We start from the raw sequence: 21,683 nt of genomic DNA, 5'->3' as shown, positions 1-21,683 counted from the left end.
GATATATTCAGAAGGAACTTCTGTATAGTCTGTTAATAAAATATTATCAAGTGTTCTGTGCAGATTAAAACTCAAGATAAAAGCAGCTTATGGAGCAGAAGGTAATTTTATATAAACATATATATTTGAATGTATACTGAAACTAATTTCCATTATGGGTAGGAAAAATTCTTGAAGAATTTATTGTAGATAACAGTTGTCAGTGTTAGCATTAAAGATTTTCATTGAAGCTCTTTGTATGTATCTCTTGTAGATATGGAAACAAGTGAAAAAATCCAAGCAAGTGGAATACTTCAGCTGTTTGCAAGTCTGTTGACTCCACAGTCTTCCTTCAAAGCCAAAGTAGCTAACATCATAGCAGAAGTAGCCAAAAATGGTGAGGTTTACCTCAAGAACTTTTCTGCTGGGAACATCTTCAGTTTTACATCTTACTTGTCAGTATGCTTTATTCATTTATGTTTTAATTTTGTAGATTAGACATTTTTAAATTTCATTTATCTTTTGTTCAGCTCTTCATGTAATTGTTTTAAATGAGTATAGTTATAGTCATCCACACATGTCCCATTTGATAACCCATTCTTTCTCAGTAGAATTATGGGAAAGCTCTGCTACTCTCAACTATACTTGTGTTATTACTTTGAGTATAAGATTCTTAAATTTGCCACTGAGTCATTTATCTTTTTTGTCATAAGAGATAGCATATTTTAAAATATTTATGTTTGTTTGTGTTATATCCACATAAACTTACTGTTCTTTTTTAGTTTTGCCTACTGTTCCGATATTGGCACTTGACTTTAGTATAGTGGGAATATATGTTCTATTTTCTGCACTCACCTTTGTGGAAAACCTATATTTCTTAAGTTTCCATGTAAGTTCCATTTTTCTTAAGCTTTCATGTAAGAATACTCTGGAAAAAAAAATGACAAAGTTTAGAATACTTAATCCATCACATTGTGTACTGTGTATACACTGAGACACACATTCTTTGGATGAATTATATCATAGCATAAATATTTGCATATGGTCATGCAAATTCAGTCAGTTTTGAGGAAAACACTGAATTTCTAGAGCAATTTTTAAGCATAAGAGAAGGTCATACTATATATAATACCTTTAATGTGCCTCAGTTTGTCAGTTTTACATTATTTTTTAGCCTTTTATTTAATATGTTTCATATATTATTCTTTAAAGCAAAAGAATTTAAAAATTCTGGCTTCATTTGTGTAATTATCATGGCAGGTAGCTTTGTAAAGTACCAGAATATGTTGATTTGGGCTGGTAAAACAATGTATTTTTAGGTGTGCTATCAAAAAGAAAATTATTGTGAAACTGTGTCATTTATGTAGAGGTTCTCAAAATGCTTTGCAAGTTCTAGTTAGATTCTATATTGGCATATCATTTTTTGGTGGTTGTTAGAAAATTGGCCACCTATCACTCTTATATGTCACATCTAAGAAGCAGATATAGTTTGAAAATGAATTCTTTCCAGACATGGCTTGTTAAGCTGGACCATCCCCTGTCTGAATTAGCTTAGACACAAAGCATCTTGGCTTTTAAAAACAAGTCTTTTAACTTTGTTAGAGTTACAATATAGATTTCCAGAAATCAAGGTAGAGATTCCACAATTTTTAATCTTAAAATCCTTTTTTTAGTGTTCTTGTATTGTAAATTCAGAAATTTTGGATAACAGATTTTTGTGAAATGGATTGCCATTCCTATATGCTCTTACTTAATAATATTCCTCATAATGCTCTGTCACAATTTCATGACAACTCTGCTGTGAAGAGTTTCTTCTGGTTATATTCTAGTAGATGACAGCTATGTTCTAAAGTTATAATAGAATTTTTAATGTTTATACTTTTAATCAGAGGCTGGTAATGGGCATATCACTAACCTCCACTGGTTAAAATAAATAGGATACATTGGTATATTAGTACTGTGACCACATTACTTTTTTAAGTAATTGGCTGAGAAAGTGGACCGGAATCTTGTTGAGTGGTTTTTTGGGGGGTTTTTTGAGACAAGATCTTGCTGTGTCACCCAGGCTGAAGTATAGTGGCAGGATCACGATTCACTCCAGCCTTGACCTCTTGGGCCCAAGCGATCCTCCCACCGCAGCTTCCTGCATAGCTGGACCATAGGCATGTACCACCATGCCTGGCTAATTTTTTAATTATTATAATTTTTTGTAGAGACAGGGTCTCTCTATGTTGCCCAGACTTGTCTTCAACTCCTGGGCTCAAGGGATCATCCCACCTCGGCCTCCCAAAGTGCTGGGATTACAGACGTAAGCCATTGCGCCTGGCCACTGAATGTTCTTTTCAAAACAAGTACATATCTTCAGAAATGCAACCTGACACAACATAGTATTGGGCATGTATTTCTTGTTAGAAACTGACAGTGAAAAAGATTGTATGAACCAGAGAATATGAGGTTGGAAGTTAAATTGTTCATCTTTACTTTGCTGTGCACAGAGGAGAAATATCAGCATTTAATTCTTAGATTCAGATAAACCCCAAATAGGTTTTTGTGCATACAAAAAGAATCTTTAAAAATTAACACACCTTTTACTGACATTCAAAATTTAGAGGATTTGTAAGAAGTTCCATGGGTGAGTTCAGTGTGGGAGGGTAGCTTTGACTATAACTTATAGTAAAAGATTTTTTAGACCTTTTAACTGTGTTATTCCCTTATATAATAGACTTCAGAATGATATGAGGTAAAAGGACAAATAAGCAAGATATGATGTGTCTGTGAATATTTCAGAATTGGACTCTCAAAGTAATAATAATAGTAATAGTGCTTAATGCTAGCTATGATTTTGTGACCACATAATTTAAGTGTCATGTACATTATTTCAATCCCATGTGAATTAGGGTTATTTTATATACATGAGAAAACATGGAAGCTAAATATCTTGCCTATCATCACACTTATGTGATAATAGTTGGATTTTGTGCACTAGTTTGTTTTCTCTCCTTTCATTTTTTTTTTTAGTAAATGAGATTTTATGTTGGCAGTGGAATGTGTAGAGGTGGTCTGAATACAGGGGTAGTAGCATGTAACCTGAAAGATTTGGCTGGTAACTGACATGAAAATGTATAAAAACCAGCAAAAGTTGAAACTGCTTTATGTCTGTTGCTGTAAAGCAGTTCCCTGCCTTTGACCATAGCAGCAGTAGACTCACCCGGGAACTTGTTAGATGCAAATTCTTGGATCCACTCACTCAGACTTACTGAATCAGGGACTCAGGAGTGGGCCCAACCATCTGTTTTAACAAGTCTTCTAGGTGATTCTGATGAGTATAAAGCTTGAGAACCAAGTTTCAGTCTAAAGCAGTACAGAATCAGTAGTTTCGATTAACATTACTCTTTTTTGTTCTTCTGTGTACTTTATCATATTGCAAAGTGTTTATCAAAACTTCCATCTGAGTGCTTTTAACAAAAGAGTGCAAGACCTTCGGTGAGCACTAACCACAAATACAGAAGTCTCCTGTTCTGTCTTATAAATTTTATTTATTTTAATTTTGTCCTCTACTCCATAACAGATACATGTAGTACGTGTTTGTTTTAGTATAAAATGCATGCGTGCCCTAGAAAAATCATTAAATAAAGTTGAGACTTCAGAAAAACATACTATGTTGTCAGGTAGCTTAAAGTATACCTTGAAACCTCAGGGTTGGAAGCTTAACCTTAGTCATTTTGTAAGAAAGATCATCAGTACTTTCTTTAAAAACCAGGGCGGTACAAAGTGTGAATGGAAAATATAAATGTCACTCATTCTTTTATATTCATGCCTCATAGTTTTCCTTGTTTTTGAAAAGAAAAGCTAAGAATTAATATGGGGAGGTTATTAGAGAAAATGGAAATGTGAATATATATTATGATTTAGTCTCATAAACACTAAGGTAGACTCTACTACTTAGTGTTTTTATTTGGCTTGAAAATTTGTTTTAAAAGAGTTTTAAGGTAGCTGAAAGTGGAGAAAGTAGACCAGGTTTTTTATTATTTGAGGATATGTGAGAGGGATATAAATCTCAGTGTATTTAAAAAGAAAATAATTTTATTTTGTGGTTTTCATCACAGCCTGTACTTTATGATGCTGCTGGATGAATATGTAATTCAAGTAGGTTTGAGAAAGTAAAAGCAAAAAAGTAAAGTGTTAACACTCTAGATTTAGAAAAGAATAGAAATAATCAACAATTATTTAATGGATATATTACTGCAGTCAAAGGGAAAAACATTAGTCTTAGGTGGAAATCAGCTTTTTATATGTATTGATATTGAAATAGAGCAATGCCTTCAAACTTCTGTATTAAATTTCTATATTAACTTATATGTGTTTTGCAAAAAAAAAAAAAATGAATTCTATGCTGTATAGGCAAATACACATATATAGAAATACTTAGTGGCTCCTGCTTTCTACAGCATAATGTCATCCACTAACACTGATTTCTAGTCACTGTCATGTATCTCAGTTTCAGCCTCTCCCCCTTGCAGTACTGCCCTGCTCCCTTAACCAAAATTTTCAGTTCTCTGAGTTCATATTGCCAAGAGAGAAAATCTGATTTTCGCTTTTTTTTTTTTTAAGTTCATCACCATTGCTCTTTTTAGGAAATCTTTCAAAGTAGACCATCTCTTAAGCTACTGAGTCAGAATCCAGCGAGCTGTGAAAGGTAGCAGGTGTGAATGTAGAGAGGTATAAGTAATAGGAACCCCTTTGAAGAAAGATGACTGTCAGCCATTCTGAAGCCTCTGTAATGTAATATGTATAACATTTTAAAGATATTCTTATACATCCCTGGTATTTTTTAAAAAATATATCTGTCTGAAGCATGATAACTTCATGTCTTTAAAATTAGCTAGTGAGGGCTACCACTCTTAAAGATTTTTAGAAGAAATTTTTTTTTTGCTTTATCCTGGGACTGACAGTGACTAAAAGCTGAGGAATATGTATATTAGCTTTGTTTTATCTTTATATGTTTTTGAGTAAAAATGTCTCCAAAGAGTTTTGATTCCATAATTTTTCTATAATTATTTATTCTCCATTATTCCAAGAATACTTGAAGCTATTGATTGTAGAGACAAAATTCTGAAAGATTGGTGTCATATAGATAAAGCATAAGGGTAAAGAAACACAGTAATTCATTAATGTTGCCATTGCCTGAAGAATAACAATAACAAAACAAAATAATAAGATAAACAAGTTTTATTTATGAAATGAGTACAAATCATACCATTCCTAAATTTTTTGTTTTAGTGGTCAATGAGATCATCTTACTGTTGGGAACCAGACATTGTTCAGTGAAAAGTATAATGAACATCTGTCTTTAATATGAGTTAGTGGCATATTTTAGGATTTGAAATCTAGGCTAGGCATGGTGGCTCTCACCTATAATCCTAGTACTTTGGGAGGCAACTATGGGAGGATCACTTGAGACTAGAAGTAGAAGTTTGATACCAGCCAGGGCAGCAGAGTGAAACTCTGTCTATTAAAAAAAAAAAAAAAAAAAACAACTTGGGCAGGCATGGTGGCTCACGCCTGTAATCCCAGCACTTTGATTGGCCAAGGTGGGCAGATCACGAGGTCAGGAGTTCGAGATCTGCCAGCCTGATGAAACCTCATCTCTACTAAAAATACAACAACTAGCCAGGTGTGGTGGCATGCGCCTGTAGTCCCAGCTAATCAAGAGGAGGAGGCAGGAGAATTGTTTGAATCCAGAAGTGGAGGTTTCAGTGAGCCGAGACTGTACCATTGCACTCCAGCCTCGGTAACAGAGCAGCAATACTCCGTCACAAAAAAAAAAAAAAAAAAAAAAAAATTATCTAGGCCTGGTGGTACATGTGTGTAGTTTCAGCTACTCAGGAGGCTAAGGTCAGGAAGGATCCATTAAGCTCAAGAGTTCAAGGCTACAGTGAGCTATTATTATGCCATTGCATGCCAGCCAGGATGAGAGGGTGAGACCTTGTCTCAGGGAAAAAAAGATTTGAAATCTATGAGAGGTCTAAAGTAACCATTAACTAAAGAGGTACATAAGCAGATTGATGTGTCATCTCCTATAGATGGTCATTGAATCCATGAACATGTATAGCATAATTTATTTTCTTAACATGAGTGATGGGATACTTAATATTACTGAGTTTAAACCATCAATGACAAACTCAAAGGTTAGTTGTTGACATAGGAAATAATCTCAGTCTTAGAAGTTTATATTACAAGGAATTTTTAGTGATAGAATAATAAGAAAGAGATGATAGGAATTAAATTCTTTAGGGAGAGAGGAATACCTCTGTGACTTATAGCTGTCTTAGTAGGAAAAGAAGTTGTCTCAGAGGTGACAGATGACAGAATAACCTATATGGTGTGCTCTAAGAATTTGAAAATGAAGGGAGAGGGAGGATTGCTTATGAGGGTACCTGTGGAACAAACTAAGGGGTAGACCACCTTGATAGTGAAAGTGAAAAGATACTGATTTTTTAGTAGGACAGGGTATAGATAGAGAAATTAGTTCTTTATTAACTAACATTATTGACCAGAACATCCTTATGGTGAGTTGTGATGTCCAAAAGATAATTTGGTTATTGATATTGGAAAACTTTGATCAGTTACGTATGTCCTTATGTTTTGTAGTGGTCCATCATGAGACACTGTTAAAAAAAAAAAAAGTTCATGTTCAATCATGACTGTGGTGGTATCATGGGGAGTTAATACATAGAGAATGGTATGCCATAAATATAAGGAAAAAATGAGTTTGAAATTTGAGAAATCTTAATTATTCAGTGCTTGAGACCTATAAATGTATGGGTACAGCAGCAGATATGAGTGAGCCATAAAACAGATTTTAATAAAGGACAGGAATGAAGATAAGAAGTGGATGATTCCACTATATCTTACCAACCAAAAAAGGATATATTATTTTTTAATGGTCATTGAACCCCTTTAAAAAAAAATATATATATATATATAAATATATATATAAATATATATATATATATATATATTTTTTTTTTAAGAAAACAGTGAAAAATTAGGCAATTTGATGGCTTAGTTTATAACTGTAGTACTTTAATCATCAGGCTCGCAGAAATACATTGCCATTGTTTCCATTATCACACATACTGCTTCCAAAGCTCTTCAAGTTATTACAAGAAGATAGTGATAAACTAGTTGTAATGAAAGTTAATTAAAAATCCTTTTGGTTTATGGCAGAGACTATCAGCAAACAAAAATATGACCCCACTCATTTGTGTATTCTATGAAGCATTTAGTAGGGCTCTAATAGGGTACTTTTGAACAGAAATGTACTCTTCAAATATTCAGCTACCTTTTCAAGATGGTTTTTAAATACCATATATTAAAAGTAGGTATTTATTTTGTTGGAGGGGTTGATTTATGTAAATTGTGAATTGTTAGATTTTTAATTAAATATGTCTCTTATTTTCAGAGTTTATGCGAATTCCATGTGTGGATGCTGGATTGATTTCACCACTGGTGCAGCTGCTAAATAGCAAAGACCAGGAAGTGCTGCTTCAAACGGGCAGGGCTCTAGGAAACATATGTTACGATAGCCGTAAGTGTTGACATATAAGTACTACACATACATTTTTAAGAATTATGATATTCAGACTAATCTACTTTGGTGTTAGCACTGACTTTTCTAGGCTAAAACACTAACATGGGTCAGTATGATTTAGCACTGCTTATTTAACAGAATTTATGGAGATTTGGGCCATTGTATTCTTACCTAAGAAATCACAGGAAATGAATTGTTTTCCTCTATTATCACAAATGATATTTTCAGAGGAAATTAAGTCAGTTTCTAAGAAATTGGGCTTTAAGTTGAGAAAAAATACATATGTCCATCTTCTCAATTAGGTTTCATTGAAGTAATATCTCTGAATGAGAATGGTTATGGACACAGTTTTTTAAAGTTTCTATGTCTGTCCAAATACATTTTTAATTACTTACAATTCAGTAAAACCAATCATAAAAACCATTCTCTTCTCAAAAGCTAGATTGGCCCATTGCATTTGTATTGACTTCATTCCTATTTGTCATTATATCATTGTCATCCTCACCACCTTCTATAATATACTGTTCTTACTAGGCAAAGAGCAAGAACTGGGGTATGGGTATATTGTAGCTCTGTTACCATTTCTGCTTTCCCTTTTTACATATAAACAAAATACAGAAAAAAATCTTAAGTATATTTAGCTTAATTAGGGTTATCCTGATTTTCCTTAGATTTCTATTTTCTGAGCCAAAACACATATTTTATCATTCACCTAAAAAACCTCCTAGGAATTTAGTTTTATTTCTATAGCTAGGATAACTTTTAATGCTTATTTTCCCCATTGAGTGTTTGACTCAAATGAGTTATATTTTGTATATAAACGCAAAAGATATGGCCCTTTTATAATAGCCAGTCCTCCGAAAAGTGATTTATGCATATAAGCCAGAAAGAAAGGACATAAATACCTTCATTTATGATATAAGAAAGAAGTAGGAAAAAGCATTGAAACTACAGTTGTAACTCATATATAGCAGGAGTGGTAAAACTAGCCTCAGTTATTCTCCTTTTTTCACTTTTTCTGAAATAGGAGTTATAATAGCCATAAGTATTGAAATATCAATAATTATTCTGAGGACATAGATGTCTTAATATAAATTTTAACTTACAGTTTTTAATTCCCAATATAGCCTGTAAATCTGCCTACCTGCGCCTTCCTTCCAGTTCTTTTTATCATAGGTTGTTAGCTTTATTTACAAAATTCTATTACTTTATGTTTATAACTTTGTGTTTTTATATTTAGGGTTTTTATTAAGCACCATAGTTTATAATATCAACTTTTAAGAATGAACCGCTTATTGTATATTTATATGATTAATTTTAGCAAAATATATTAAAAAGACCTCAGCTGAGTAAAAGATTAATGACTGTACTTGGAGAGTATTGATTATTGCTGTTTTTATTCTTATCCTTCTGTGTTTGTAACTAGAATGTAAGGGTACCAAAAGTATTCTTTAAACCTTGTTCATTTTAGTTATTCTTGAATATACATTGTTTGAACACAGAGAATATTACCTGTTTTGAGAACTTTTGTCCTGGAGTTTCTCCTATTGATAAAATAGGAGAAATACAAACAGTGATAGTTTGTCTCATATTGCTTTGGTTTTTGTGGGCATAGAGTAATTTTATTTCCTGTGTATTCTAAAGAACCTTGAACTTAAGGTAATAAATGTCTAGTTAACAAGATCATTCTTTTGCTGAAACTGAAGTCTATTATTATAGTATTTATCATATTTATTTACTTTATCTTATGAGGTATACTATATAAAGTTCTATGGATATCCTTTAAGCTATGAAGTTAATTTTTTTTATTTCATTGTAAGTATTTATAGCCAACTTATCCTCATTTAGTTCAGTGGAAATCAGAGCTAAATGGTTAATTAAGCATAGTAAATACAGGTCATATTTTTATACTTATAAACTTCAGTTCAGGAAAATGAAGTTGGAAGTCTTAAAAATGAATAAATATGAGAAGTGATTCATTACTTACTGTAAATATATGATGAAAATGTATTTGTTGTGCCATGCTTTCATATGCATATAATTTCTATAGACTGCATGCCTTCTTACCCTTTTATTTAAAATTAAATTCGGTGAACTTCTTAGTGATTTCTCTAGAATGATTGTAGGACAGTTGTGGTATTTATACTTGAATTACAAGAATAATATAAAATTCTGTAAATGTGTGGTTGATTTGTTAATTTACTTGAAATGCATTTCTCTTTTTATTTTGTGGCTAGAAATGTTATTAATTCACCAATCTTCACTCTCAGGAATGTAATGCTTCATTTTTAAAAGGAGTATAGAAAACTACCTGATAGCCTTGTGATCAATACAAAGAATCTTTATTTTTCAAATAAAGTATGTTTTAAAGTTCATATATTTGTGTTTTATCAAACTTATCTGTGAGGCTAATCAGTTGATTTCTATTTTATTAATGTACTCCAAATGAATAATTTTTTTAATGTAGGTTTATTCAGGATGATAGTAGGCTTACAACAGATAGTCATGTTGACGTAAATAGAAAGTGGTATAAGAATTCACTGTTGAATTGCCTCTCAGCCTTTTGGCTAAGATCAAGTGTAGAATTCACTATTGGAGATAAAAATTTGAGAAATTCTTACATGTTCTGTAGATTTTTACTTTGACACATGGAAAGTAAAGTATTACCTAGCACATTTCAGTTAGCATAGTGTATTTGAAAGGAGACAAGCTCCAACTGTAGAAGGAATTACCATAAAATCCATGTAAATCTTTGGAGAAAAACTAGGTCAGATTTCAGTTTTTACCAGCCTTGACAGTGCCCATTTTAGGAACTCTTCCTAATGGAAGAAAATAGTCTTATATAATCCTAACATGAGATAACAGACTGACATTCTGCTAAATGGGATGGAGTAAAGCTTTGTTGCTGATGAACTTTTTGAATCCCAGTCTCCCTCTTGCATATAGAAATGAAAGAATCACTGGCTTGAGAATGTTTTTCATTTAAAATGCTTGGTCTTTTTTCTTCCAGAGAGCCTGTGAGGCACTTTATTTGTAGATTTCTCTTTCAAAGTATCCAGACTTATGACATAAGCAATATTTTTAAATTCTACCCTTTAACTTTGCCAAAATAACTCTTTTTATGAGAAGTTCGCCATCTTTCAGATCAGAGAAGAAAGGAAAATTGTGTTTCAATTTGGAAAGAAATAATCAAAATTGTGCATTTGATGGGATATACCAGGAAATGTGGCTTTAAAGCCCAGTATTATCGTATTTCAGAAATGCATGCCTTTGGCCTATTTACACTTCTATTCCAAAGGTGTTATAAAAAAGATTATGTTCTTATATAGCCATCTTTGTGGCATTCTTCATTTTATTGATTTGTTTATATAACTGCACATTTTAAATTGTTGATATACTTAAATGGCCTTTAGTTTTAAAAAGCTTTATGTTAAATTCCCATCCTATATTTATAATTCCTGGGGATAAATTGGTGATTTGAGACTAGTGTTCAGTTTGTGAATATTACTACTTGGGTCAGGAAATAATTGTTACTTGATCTACTGTTAAAAGATATTAGTAGAGTCTAGAAGAAAGTGATTACATGAAACTAAATATTTGAAATATTTGTGCCTTTTTATACACAGAGGAAGAATAATGTACAAATCAAATAAAGATGTTTTAAAATTAAATATACCTCTTTACAGAAATAAAATTAATGTTTATTATGTAACTGGTACTATTATTGGAAAGATTTGCACACTTAAGCTTTTATGATATGCTATCTTACATGAGATTAAAAAGTTGTATTTTTCCTCACTGATGAGTAAATAAATATTAAAATGAGCCAGTGTTTGTGAAGTGAAATATTGTTTATTCATTGATATCAAGTGTAAATGGGAGGGATGCTGAAACATATGCATGTATCCATTTGTATATTGGTAATTCTTGTACTACACTATTTTTATATAAAGGCTTTTTATATAAAAATAAAGCCTCTACACTATTTTAATACAAAGGCTTTATTTTTATATAAAAAGCCTTTATATAAAAATAGTGTAGAAGGAATTCATTGTTCTTCCTGCAAATGCTGAAAAATAGTTACTAATAATTCTACAATATTTTATTATATAAGTTGATCAGAAAGCATATATTAATATAATACTGAAATACTTTGAAATTGCCAAAATAATCAAAGTATATTTGCAGCAGTTACATTCAAAAGGGAACTATTTATATCCAACATTTAAAATATATGTTTATTTCAGTGATATCAATTAGGTTAATTGATTACTTATATTTGTTATGTTATTAAAGTCTCATGCAAGTCTTATCCTATTTTCTTTGTTATTCAGTTTTAGAATAAAACAATTATCAGTCTGTAAGTAGTATAAAATTAAGATTATTTAATTTTCATCAATTAATCTGTTGTATTTTATGGTGAGTTTATTATTAAAGTACATCATATATATAAAAATAAACAATATGCTACTACTACTTTTAGAGATAGTAATTGTGACTATTATCACATGAAAGCATTCCACTATAGAGACATTCTAAATATAGATTGAAGTAGATGTTGTTTTGTAACTCTGTCATAAGCTCTAAAAACAAGCACATGCCATTAAGGAGCTTTTTAAATGGTAGAAAAAATAAAATGAACAAAGGAACACAACTTGAGTACAATTACAGAGCACACACTAAATATATGTTTTCTTATCGGAATGAAAATAAATATTAACTGTAGCTTTTTTTAGAAATTAACTAAATATTGCATTCCTTAGAAAAAAAATAGAATTTGTTTAAAAATTAATATAATTATAAAAATATAAAATTTTAATATAACCCCTAGAAAGTGGATATTGCAAATGAATGTGATTTCCAGCTCTACCAAGTTACCATTTAATCTTTCTGACTTTAGTTTCCTCATTGGTAGAGTAAGTTTGTGTGGATTAAGTATGTTTTATATAAAAACTGTGTGTGACTCAGTGTAATACATACAGTAAGATACAAAAGATATTTACATAAAGATACAGAAGCCATATAAAGAGAGGCAAAGATAAATCTGGTGGGAAGCAAGGATAATATGCTTGACTGTATATAAGCACTGATTTCACTTGAGCTTCTTGGCAGCCTATGTGAAAAAACAACTTGACATGCCTTGTAATTTTTATTTTATGTTAAAAATGAATATTCTAGTTCTTTAATCAAACAAACTCTTGAGAAAAAATACTAGAAGGGACTTATCAGGGTATCATTAATTCCCTAGGTGATTCTGTGCACATACCTAGTTAAAATATCTAAGGATATTTATTGGTATTACAGTGTCCTTAGAGACTTCTACAAAAGTTGCCCAGATGTTCTCCATGTGATTGTCTTTTGTATGAATCTTCAACAGAATCCAGGAAATAATACTGAGGACTTTACAGAAGGTAGTTATATTTGGGTAGTATATTCCAAGTATGTTGTTTTTTGGGGGTTAAACTTGCTTCAAGGATTCAGTTTATAAATTTGAAAAAGTTTTGATTTGAATATATTTCCTAGATTAGTTTAAAATCAGAATAGAATTCTGGTTTGCACTTATTGTACTTTTCCTTTTCTCTGTGTTGTGAGATATGTACAAGTTCTATTTCTTGAGACCAATAAAACATGTTTATCTTTGATTTTTGAGCCCAGTATCAGTTTGATGGAAACCTGACTAGCATGGAAGTGAATATTTTAAAATACTGCTTTAGTTGTGGTACACAAATCTATACATATGTTAAAATTGTTTAGAACCATACATGCCCATAGGCATACACTAAAAACTGATTGAACTATGAATTAGGTCTGACATTGTACTAATGTCAGTGTCCTGGTTGGGTTATTGAGTAGTAGAGTTATGCAGTGTTACCATTGGAGGAAGCTGGATATAGGGTACATAAGACCTTTTTGTGCCTTTTTTTTTTTTTTTTAAATAACTTCTGTGAGCCTCTAATTCTAAATAAAAAGTTTAAAAACATCACCTACCCAGAATGCATATATATTTTCTTCTCTGTGGGAAATGACCTTGTTTGTTTTAGCAGTATCTAAGGTGGGAGATGGGGACAGCAGGTATATACACACATACACATAAAATTTTAAAGCATGGCTCACAGCAATAATTTTAACTGAGTTTGTGCAATTAATGTGAAAGACAAAATTGCCTCTAATTTTTTCTCCCTTCAAATTTGACTTTTATGGGAAAAAGAAAAATCAGCAAAAACCTATCAGCCCTAAAATAAGAGTTAGGGAGAGAGAATTCATACTTGTTGGGTTAAGAGCTAGGGACAAAAGCAGAGTAAATTTCCTTGAGAGGGAATAACTGATAGGGAAATAACATAGACCATGTAAAGTGAAATTATGAACACAAGTAAACAGATTAGTATTAAAATGAGAAGGGACATTTCTGCCTTAGAGAAAAAAGACAGAAGATAAATGAAAAGTATTAAAGAAGACCTTTAAGTAGTAAAGAGGGCAGTCAGAGGAGTGTTTTTGGTATAGCTCTATTGTCCCAGTAACATAGATGTCAAGTTCATCTGTTCATAAACGTCAACAGCAAAATGATGGTAGGAAGTTTGTGGTTTGCGGGGAAAGTTCAGAATTGGGGCTGTGAATCATGTTGTAAATTATGAAGATACAATTTTTAAAAAATTGCCAAATAGTAATATAGGTGTGCTATGGTAGAGATCTTGATTGTGTATCCATTAATGTGTAGTGTGCTCTTAAAATGTCTGTAGGCTAAGGAATTATTTTGACTTTGATATATGGACAGGAAAGAGCCTCTGAAAGTAACTTGAAGAAATTGATATTTTCAGTTTTGTAGTATCATATAGTCTCATTGGAATGGACAGAGATGTGAGGCAGAGATACCAGGAAGCCATTATAGGAGGCCAGGTGTGGTGTAAATAGTGACTGCAGCAGAGAGAACGAAATTATAATGTGAAGTGAGAGATAGTACTCAGATAGGTTATTACCAGTTTGGCTGGTTCTTGCATACACTGCACCAGGTTTAAGCAATGTTAAGTACTCTATCTCTTCAGATAGTTTACACTTTGAGAAACTAAAGTTCTTTCCATTTTTGTACTTGGTATTAAATTTAAATCCCTCTTTTATTAAATGGTATTCAGAGATCCAAGATTCTATAAAGTTTTCCTTAAAAATTGTAGGACAAAGAACACATATTACTGCTTTTTTTTTTTTTTTCTCATCCTGGATTACTTCCAAGTACTATGTTATAAAAAGCTAACGTCTTAGGGAAGACGTGGAATAGTAATTTCTGAGTAATTGTCCCTAATTTTATAGATATGAAAATAGAGGCAACCTGTGAGAGTATTGCACGTGGCAAAAATATTAGATTATTTTTCTTGGGTTCAATAAAAAGTCATATATGATTGCCTTCTCTGCTACCCCTACCTCCATTCTCTGAGTCAGAAGGCTGAATGGCTCTGGAATTTTCCTTTCCCTATTAACACGTTTTAGGTAGGGCGGGAGAAGTCTAATTATAGAGGCCTATTTGGGAGTTTAAACATTTTTTGGTCTAAGTCTGTTTTTTCCCCTTAACTTTACTACCCTAATTTCACCTGTTAAAGTCAAAGTTTAGATATGTGAAACATAAGATTTCTAGTCTGCTTATTGAACCCTATCAACACATATTATCGTCTGCTCTTTTTAATAGTGCTTTGCTTAAAATTTTTAAAATTTTCTTATTTTTAACCAAGCTGAAGTACTGAGAACTTTCTCAACTTTTAATTAACCTTTTCCTTTCTACAAGTTGGGTGTATTTTCCTTAGCAGTGAAGAAATATGAAAAAGAAATGCTGTGTACAAGTGGGATAATTCAGGGCCAGGCATAGTGGCTCACGCCTGTAATCCCAACACTTTGGGAGGCTGAGGCAGGTGAATTACTTGAGGTCAGGAGATCAAGACCAGTCTGGTCAACATGGTGAACCCCCGTCTCTACTTAAAAAAAAAAACCAGGCATGGTGGCATGCACCTTTAATTCCAGCTTCAGGGGGCTGGGGCATGAGAATTGCCTGAACAAGGGAGACAGAGGCTGCAGTGAGCTGAGATCACTGTACTACAGCCTGGGTGATAGAGTGAGACTCTGTCTCCCAAAAAAAAAAAAAAAAAAGTGAATAATTTACGTTTTTCTTGCTGAGTAAAATGTAAAATGTTTTTACCCTTTGAGAAACTATGCTCCCATCAGTTCAGATTAAATTCTAAATCGTAAACTATGTGTGCATTTGCTCACACACATGTATATAGAGTCTTGCATAATTTAAGTATGAAATAGTTTACAAAAACAACTTTTATATTTAAAATATTTATAAAACCTACTTTTGATCTTCAACAATAGGAGTAATAGAACAATAAATTACATATATTGTTATCTAACTGCTATGTAAAAGTTGCTTTAGGTAATTTTTAAGGAAATAATTGAGTTAATTGACTATAATTTATAAACTAAAGATATTCTGTCTTTTGCTAATAAAATAATATAGAATTATAAAAATATAAGGAGTATAGAAACTGTAGTAATTTCTTTAGGAAATGTATTGCCAATTATGGATTCTTTATTAGAGAAAGGGTTTTTGAAAAAGTAGAATTATTGAACAGTTTTAACTGATGTGAGAAACCTGTCGGACTACAGAAGTTAATACTAGTATCAGCAGGCATACCAAAAGCTATGTCCATCAAATGCTGGGCCATAACCTCATTTTATGCTGCATCTTTGGTACTAGTACTTTGGGAAATGAAAGATTTAATTCATTTTCTTTCCCTGATCTGGCATTACAAGTGTAAATGTACATACACCTTGAAATTTTCCCATGTAAATGCACAATTTTAAACCTGAACATAATGTCACAGAATTGTAAGTTGAATGCTTCTCTTTTGATGTGTGCATTTAACAACCTTGGTGGCTTTTTCTTCATGACTACTGTTTGTTATTTTACTTATGTAATATTTATAGCTTTTGCTTTTATATCTAGTCTTTCAGGGATTTTACTTAAATCTGGAAGGTGAATAAATTGTGTTTTGAGTTTTAGAAAAGATATTGATGAGCTTTTTTATTTGAATACTTAAAACATATTTGATTATGTCTAAGGTACGTAACAGAAATTCACTGTTGGCAGAATTATAGGGGGACATGTAAACATTAGAATTAATTTTCTAGTAGGCTTCATAAATACATTTTAACTTTTCCTTGAAAAACAATGTAGGATCTGGTGTAGTTACTCACACCTGTAATCCTAACATTTTGGGAACCTGAGGTGAGAGGATCACTTGAGCCCAGGAGTGAATGATTACTCATTGGGCAACATAGAAAGATCCTGTCTCTACAAAAAATAAAAAAATTTAGCTGTGCATGGTGGAACACTTCTGTAGTCCTGATACTTGGGAGGCTGAGATAGGAGGATCACATGAACCTGGGAGTTCAAGGCTGCAGGGATACATGATTGTGCTACCACACTCCAACCTGGGTGGCAGAGCAAGACCTTGTCTGAAAACAAACAACAGCAAACACAATGTAGGTATATGTATGTACCATTTTCCTACTCCAGGAAATTAACTTAGTAGTTGGCAAAATTAAAAGCAGTATATTTAATAGGAATGGAAAAAAAGTCTTCATAATCATGCAGATCAGAATAGTGAGTATTTCAGACTTAGAAAAATACGTTTCTGTTCATGATTTACATCATTGGCTTCTAATCTCTTTGAGTGTGAAGACGTCCTTTCTAACACCACAAATTATTGTTCTCCCCCTTTGAGAACATAGGTCACATTTTTTATGGTAATGATTGTACTTATAAAATATATATACTGAGAAGATATGTAATAATGAGTAAATTCCAGGAAATACTCTATGTCTTTGTATTCTTTGGTATATACATACAACCTAATCCACAAATATTGATTGAACCAACCGTGTTTAGGGGGCACTACCTGTGATGGGGATTATAGGGGAAAAATGAGCAAGAAGTCTGTATCCCTGTAAGGCTTTCGCAGGAGGAGGTAGGTAATAAAGAAGTAAATATTACAGAAAGAAGATTATTTATAGAATGTGATGCTTGACATCAAGGGAATAAAGAAGGTGATGTATAATAAAGGAGTGTATTTAAGGGTGAAGAAAATTCTCTCTATGGATGTTATTTAAGCTGAGGTCTGAAAAATGTGAATGAGCTAGCTGTATAAAGAGAAAAAGAATGTTTCTTATAGAAGTATGGTAATTGAGCCAGCTATGGTGGCTCGTATCTGTAATTGCAGCACTTTGGACACCAAGGCTCAAGGGTTGCTTGAGGCCAGGAGTTTGAGAGCAGCCTGGGCAACACAGCGAGACTCTGTCTCCATGAAATAAAAAATGAGCCGGTGTGGTGGCTGTAGTCCCAGCTACTCTGGAGGCTGAGGTGGGAGGATCACCTGAACCCAGGAGTTCTAGGCTGCCGTGAGCTATCACACCACTGCACTCCAGCTTAGGTAACAATGAGACCCTGTCTCAAAAAAAAAAAAAAAAAAGTGTAGTAATTGTAAAGCCCTGAGAGAGGAAGGGATTTGGTACAATTTCAGAAAGGAGACCTGGGTATGTGAGATACTGTGAACCGGGAGTATTGTGTGAAAAGTTCAAGAAACAAAGTGTGATGATAGAAAGCCTTGTGAATCATCTTGAAGTTGTTGAAGGCAAGAAATGACATGATCTGATTTGGATTTTAAAAACATCACTCATGAGCTGCATGGAAAAGGAGTTGAGAAGCATGGAAATTAAGAGTTAAGCAGGGAAGCATTGAGACTAATTGAAAGACTTTTGTAGTTGTCCAGGCACAACATAATGGTAACTTGGATTAAGTTATGGTAGTGTGGAAGGAGGAAGAACTTGGAAAGTATTTAGAGTGATGGATTGGATTGGGAATGTGGGAAAGAGAGAAATCAAGAGTGATTTCTAGGGCTTGAATACCTGGACAGAATATGGGACAATTGGTCGATGTAAGAAAGAACAGAGGTTGGTTTTTGTTTCTGGGTTATGCGGCTATTGCTGCTTGTTTTTATTTTGTTTTGCTGGGGGCATTATTAAGTCTGAGATTCTTTATAGACACAAGAGGAAATGCCACATAGGCAATTTCTATATCTTTATGTTCTTTTAAATTTGGAGAGTAAACATTCAAAAGTTAAAATAATCTCCTGCATTTAGCAAAATGTTAACTGTTTCTTAGATGAAATATGTAGATTGAAGGGGAACAAAGAGAAATTAGAAAACTTAAGTGAATAAAGCTACCTTGAAGTCATAGTTTTTTATATAGGAGGGAATTTAGAAGTCATCTCAGCCACCTCTGCCAAATTTTACAGATTAAAAAACTGAGAGAGACCTGAAAATTCAAGTGGCTTTTTTAGGATCAACAGCTAAATTGGTGGTAGTGTTGATCTAAAAACCAGGTCTCAGGTTCATTGTTGCTGTAAATATATCTGAGGAAGTTATCACTGTCAAATACATAAATGCACTGTCATTAAATACATTTATGCTTCAGTATGAATAGTTATGAGCGTGCAGGTTTAGCAATATGTTTTTAAGGATTTTACTAAAAGCTGTTCTTAAGCCAACATTTTGTTCAATATGTTTAAAGATCACAAAAATAAATTTTACTTAATTGAAAGAACATTGAGTAGAACCAAGTGATGGTAGAAAAATGGAAAAACTTTTTACATTTTTCAAAGTGTAAAAGCTTCATTTAAAAAAAAAAAAAAAAAGCATGATGTGAGGGCTGGGTTTGGTGGCTCATGCCTGTAATCCCAGCACTTTGGGGAGGCCAATGCTGGAGGAGGATCACTTGAGGCTAGGAATTTGAGACCTACCAGAGCAACACAGGGAGACCCCATCTCTACAGAAAAGTGAAAGAATTAGCCTGGCATGGTGGCCTACACCTGTAGTCCCAGCTACTCCAGAGGCTGAGACTTGAGCCCAAAATGTCAAAGCTACAGTGAACTCTTATCAGAACACTGCACTCCAACCTGGGTGACAGAGCAAGACCATGCCTCAAAAAAAGGAAAAGAAAATGAAAAGAGTATATATACATGCTTTATTATATTTGAGCCTTTATTCTTGACATTTTCTCTAAATATAGAGAAGTATATGAAATACTGACTTCTCTTTTTAATTCACTGGGAAGTAAAGGACATTCAGATTCGATTGGATTCTTAGTAATAACTAAGGAACCCAATTAAAAGTTTGAGAGTTTTACTGTTCCCAGTAAACCAGCTAGACAAATACAGGTATATTCTTCAAGTTTGCAGACAAATATCTATTGCCTTGTATTGTTTTCTTTACACACAAGATGTATAGAGAAAAATTAAAATTGGGCTAGGCATGTGGCCCACACCTGTAATCCCAGCACATTGGGAGGCTGAGGTGATCAGATGCTTTCAGCTCAGGGGTTTGAAACCAGCCTGGGCAATATGATGAGACCTCCTACTCCCTCTCTACAAAAAAAACAAACAAACAAAAAAAAAAAAACTATAGTAATTGGCCAGCTGTGGTGGTATGCACAAGCACAAATAAACACTGCTGCCTGGGAGGCTGATATTGGGAGCATCGCTTAAGCCTGGGAGGTTGAGGCTGCAGTGAGTGGAGATTGTGCCACTGCACTCCAGCCTGGGCAACAGAGCAAGACCCTATCTCAAAAAAAATAAAATAAAATAAAATAAAATTATACTGTCCTTCTAATTGTTCTGAATAAATTTACTCTTTCCTATGATAATGATATAAAGGAATTTATACACATGTAACATTTTTTAAAATGTTACTTTATATCACCCTTGTTCAATTTTTACTGATTGTTGATATACCCTTTTAAAATCTCTAATTTACTGGCACAGCAAAGTAATTTAGTAGCTCTCTAACAAAGTTTTTTTCTCATTCTGTGCTTTAAATGAAGTAAAATGAGGATGAAAGTGGCAAAAGCATATTAACCTGTCCATGAGCAACAGGAAAAAAAAAAAAAAGTCTTTAGTGACCTGAGAAACCTTAACATAAACAGTAAGAAGCAAATAATAGGACAGAAACTAATAGATTCTTTACTCAGAATGTCATTTGAAGTGAATACTAGGTGGTGGTTCTATCTCTTTTTTCAATGTAATATAGGTCAGTTAGTAAGTATTTAATATGTATGTGATATGGTTTGGCAATGTCCTCACCCAAATCTCATCTTGAATTACGCATGTTGTGGGAAGGACATGGTGGGAGGTAACTGACTCATGGAGGCAGTTCTTTCCCATCCTGTTCTCATAATAGTGAGTCTCATGAGATCTGATGGTTATTTTAAGGGGGAGTTTTCCTGCACAAGCTCTCTTTTCGGCCTGCTATCCATATAAGATGTGACTTGCTTCTCCTTGCCTTTCATCGTGATTATGAGGCTTCCCCAGCCACGTGGAACTATAAATCCAATTAAACCTCTGTTTTGTCAGTTGCCCAGTCTTGGTTATGTCTTTATCAGTAGCATGAAAACAAACTAATACAGTAAATTGGCACTGGGAGTGGGGGGCTGCTGAAAAGATACCCAAAAATGTGGAAGCGACTTTGGAACTGGGTAACAGGCAGAGGTTAGAACAGTTTAGAAGGCTCAGAAGAAGGCAGGAAAATGTGGGAAAGTTTGGAACTTCCTACAGACTTGTTGAATGGCTTTGCCCAAAATGCTGATAATGGTATGGACAGTAAAGTCCAGGCTGAAGTGGTCTCAGATGGAAATGAAAAACTTGTTGGAAACTGGAGCAAAGGTGACTCTTGTTATGTTTTAGAAAAGAGACTGGCAGCATTTTGCCCCTGCCCTAGAGATTTGTGGAACTTTGAACTTAAGAGAGATGATTTAGGGTATCTGGTGGAAGAACTTTCTAAGCAGCAAAGCGTTCAAGAGGTGACTTGGGTGCTGTTAAAAGCATTCAGTTTTAAAAGGGTAACAGAGCTTGAAAGCTTGGAAAGTAATGCAGCCTGACTATATGATAGAAGAGAAAATCCCATTTTCTGAGGAGAAATTCAAGCCAGCTGCAGAAAATGTTAATTCCAAGACAATAGGGAAAATGTCTCCAGGGCATGTCAGAGGTCTTCACAGCAGCCACTCTCATCATAG

General features: G+C 33.3%; 1 protein-coding gene and 1 pseudogene across 4 annotated transcripts in view; both read left to right on the top strand.

The window, feature by feature from the left end:
* The first annotated feature begins 228 nt into the window (after window positions 1-228).
* Window positions 229-21,683, top strand: part of RAP1GDS1 (Rap1 GTPase-GDP dissociation stimulator 1) — a 100,191-nt gene continuing 78,736 nt past the window's right edge. For 2 of the 4 annotated variants that reach the window (XM_017516202.2, XM_017516198.2), the window contains exons 1-2: window positions 230-376; window positions 7,445-7,570. In XM_017516202.2, coding sequence (XP_017371691.1) covers window positions 256-376; window positions 7,445-7,570 — 247 coding nt within the window. In that variant the 5' untranslated portion in view covers window positions 230-255. Of the gene's footprint in view, window positions 435-7,444; window positions 7,571-21,683 lie in introns of all 4 variants that reach the window. The other 2 variants (XM_017516199.2, XM_017516200.2) reach the window with 2 other exon arrangements.
* On the top strand, window positions 10,121-10,273 carry LOC119469119 (annotated as a pseudogene).

The sequence above is a fragment of the Cebus imitator genome, unplaced genomic scaffold (genome assembly GCF_001604975.1).
Source record: "Cebus imitator isolate Cc_AM_T3 unplaced genomic scaffold, Cebus_imitator-1.0 Scaffold575, whole genome shotgun sequence".
NCBI lineage: Eukaryota > Metazoa > Chordata > Mammalia > Primates > Cebidae > Cebus > Cebus imitator.
Note: the sequence above shows the minus strand (reverse complement) of the source record. Positions and strands in the feature narration are given on the sequence as shown.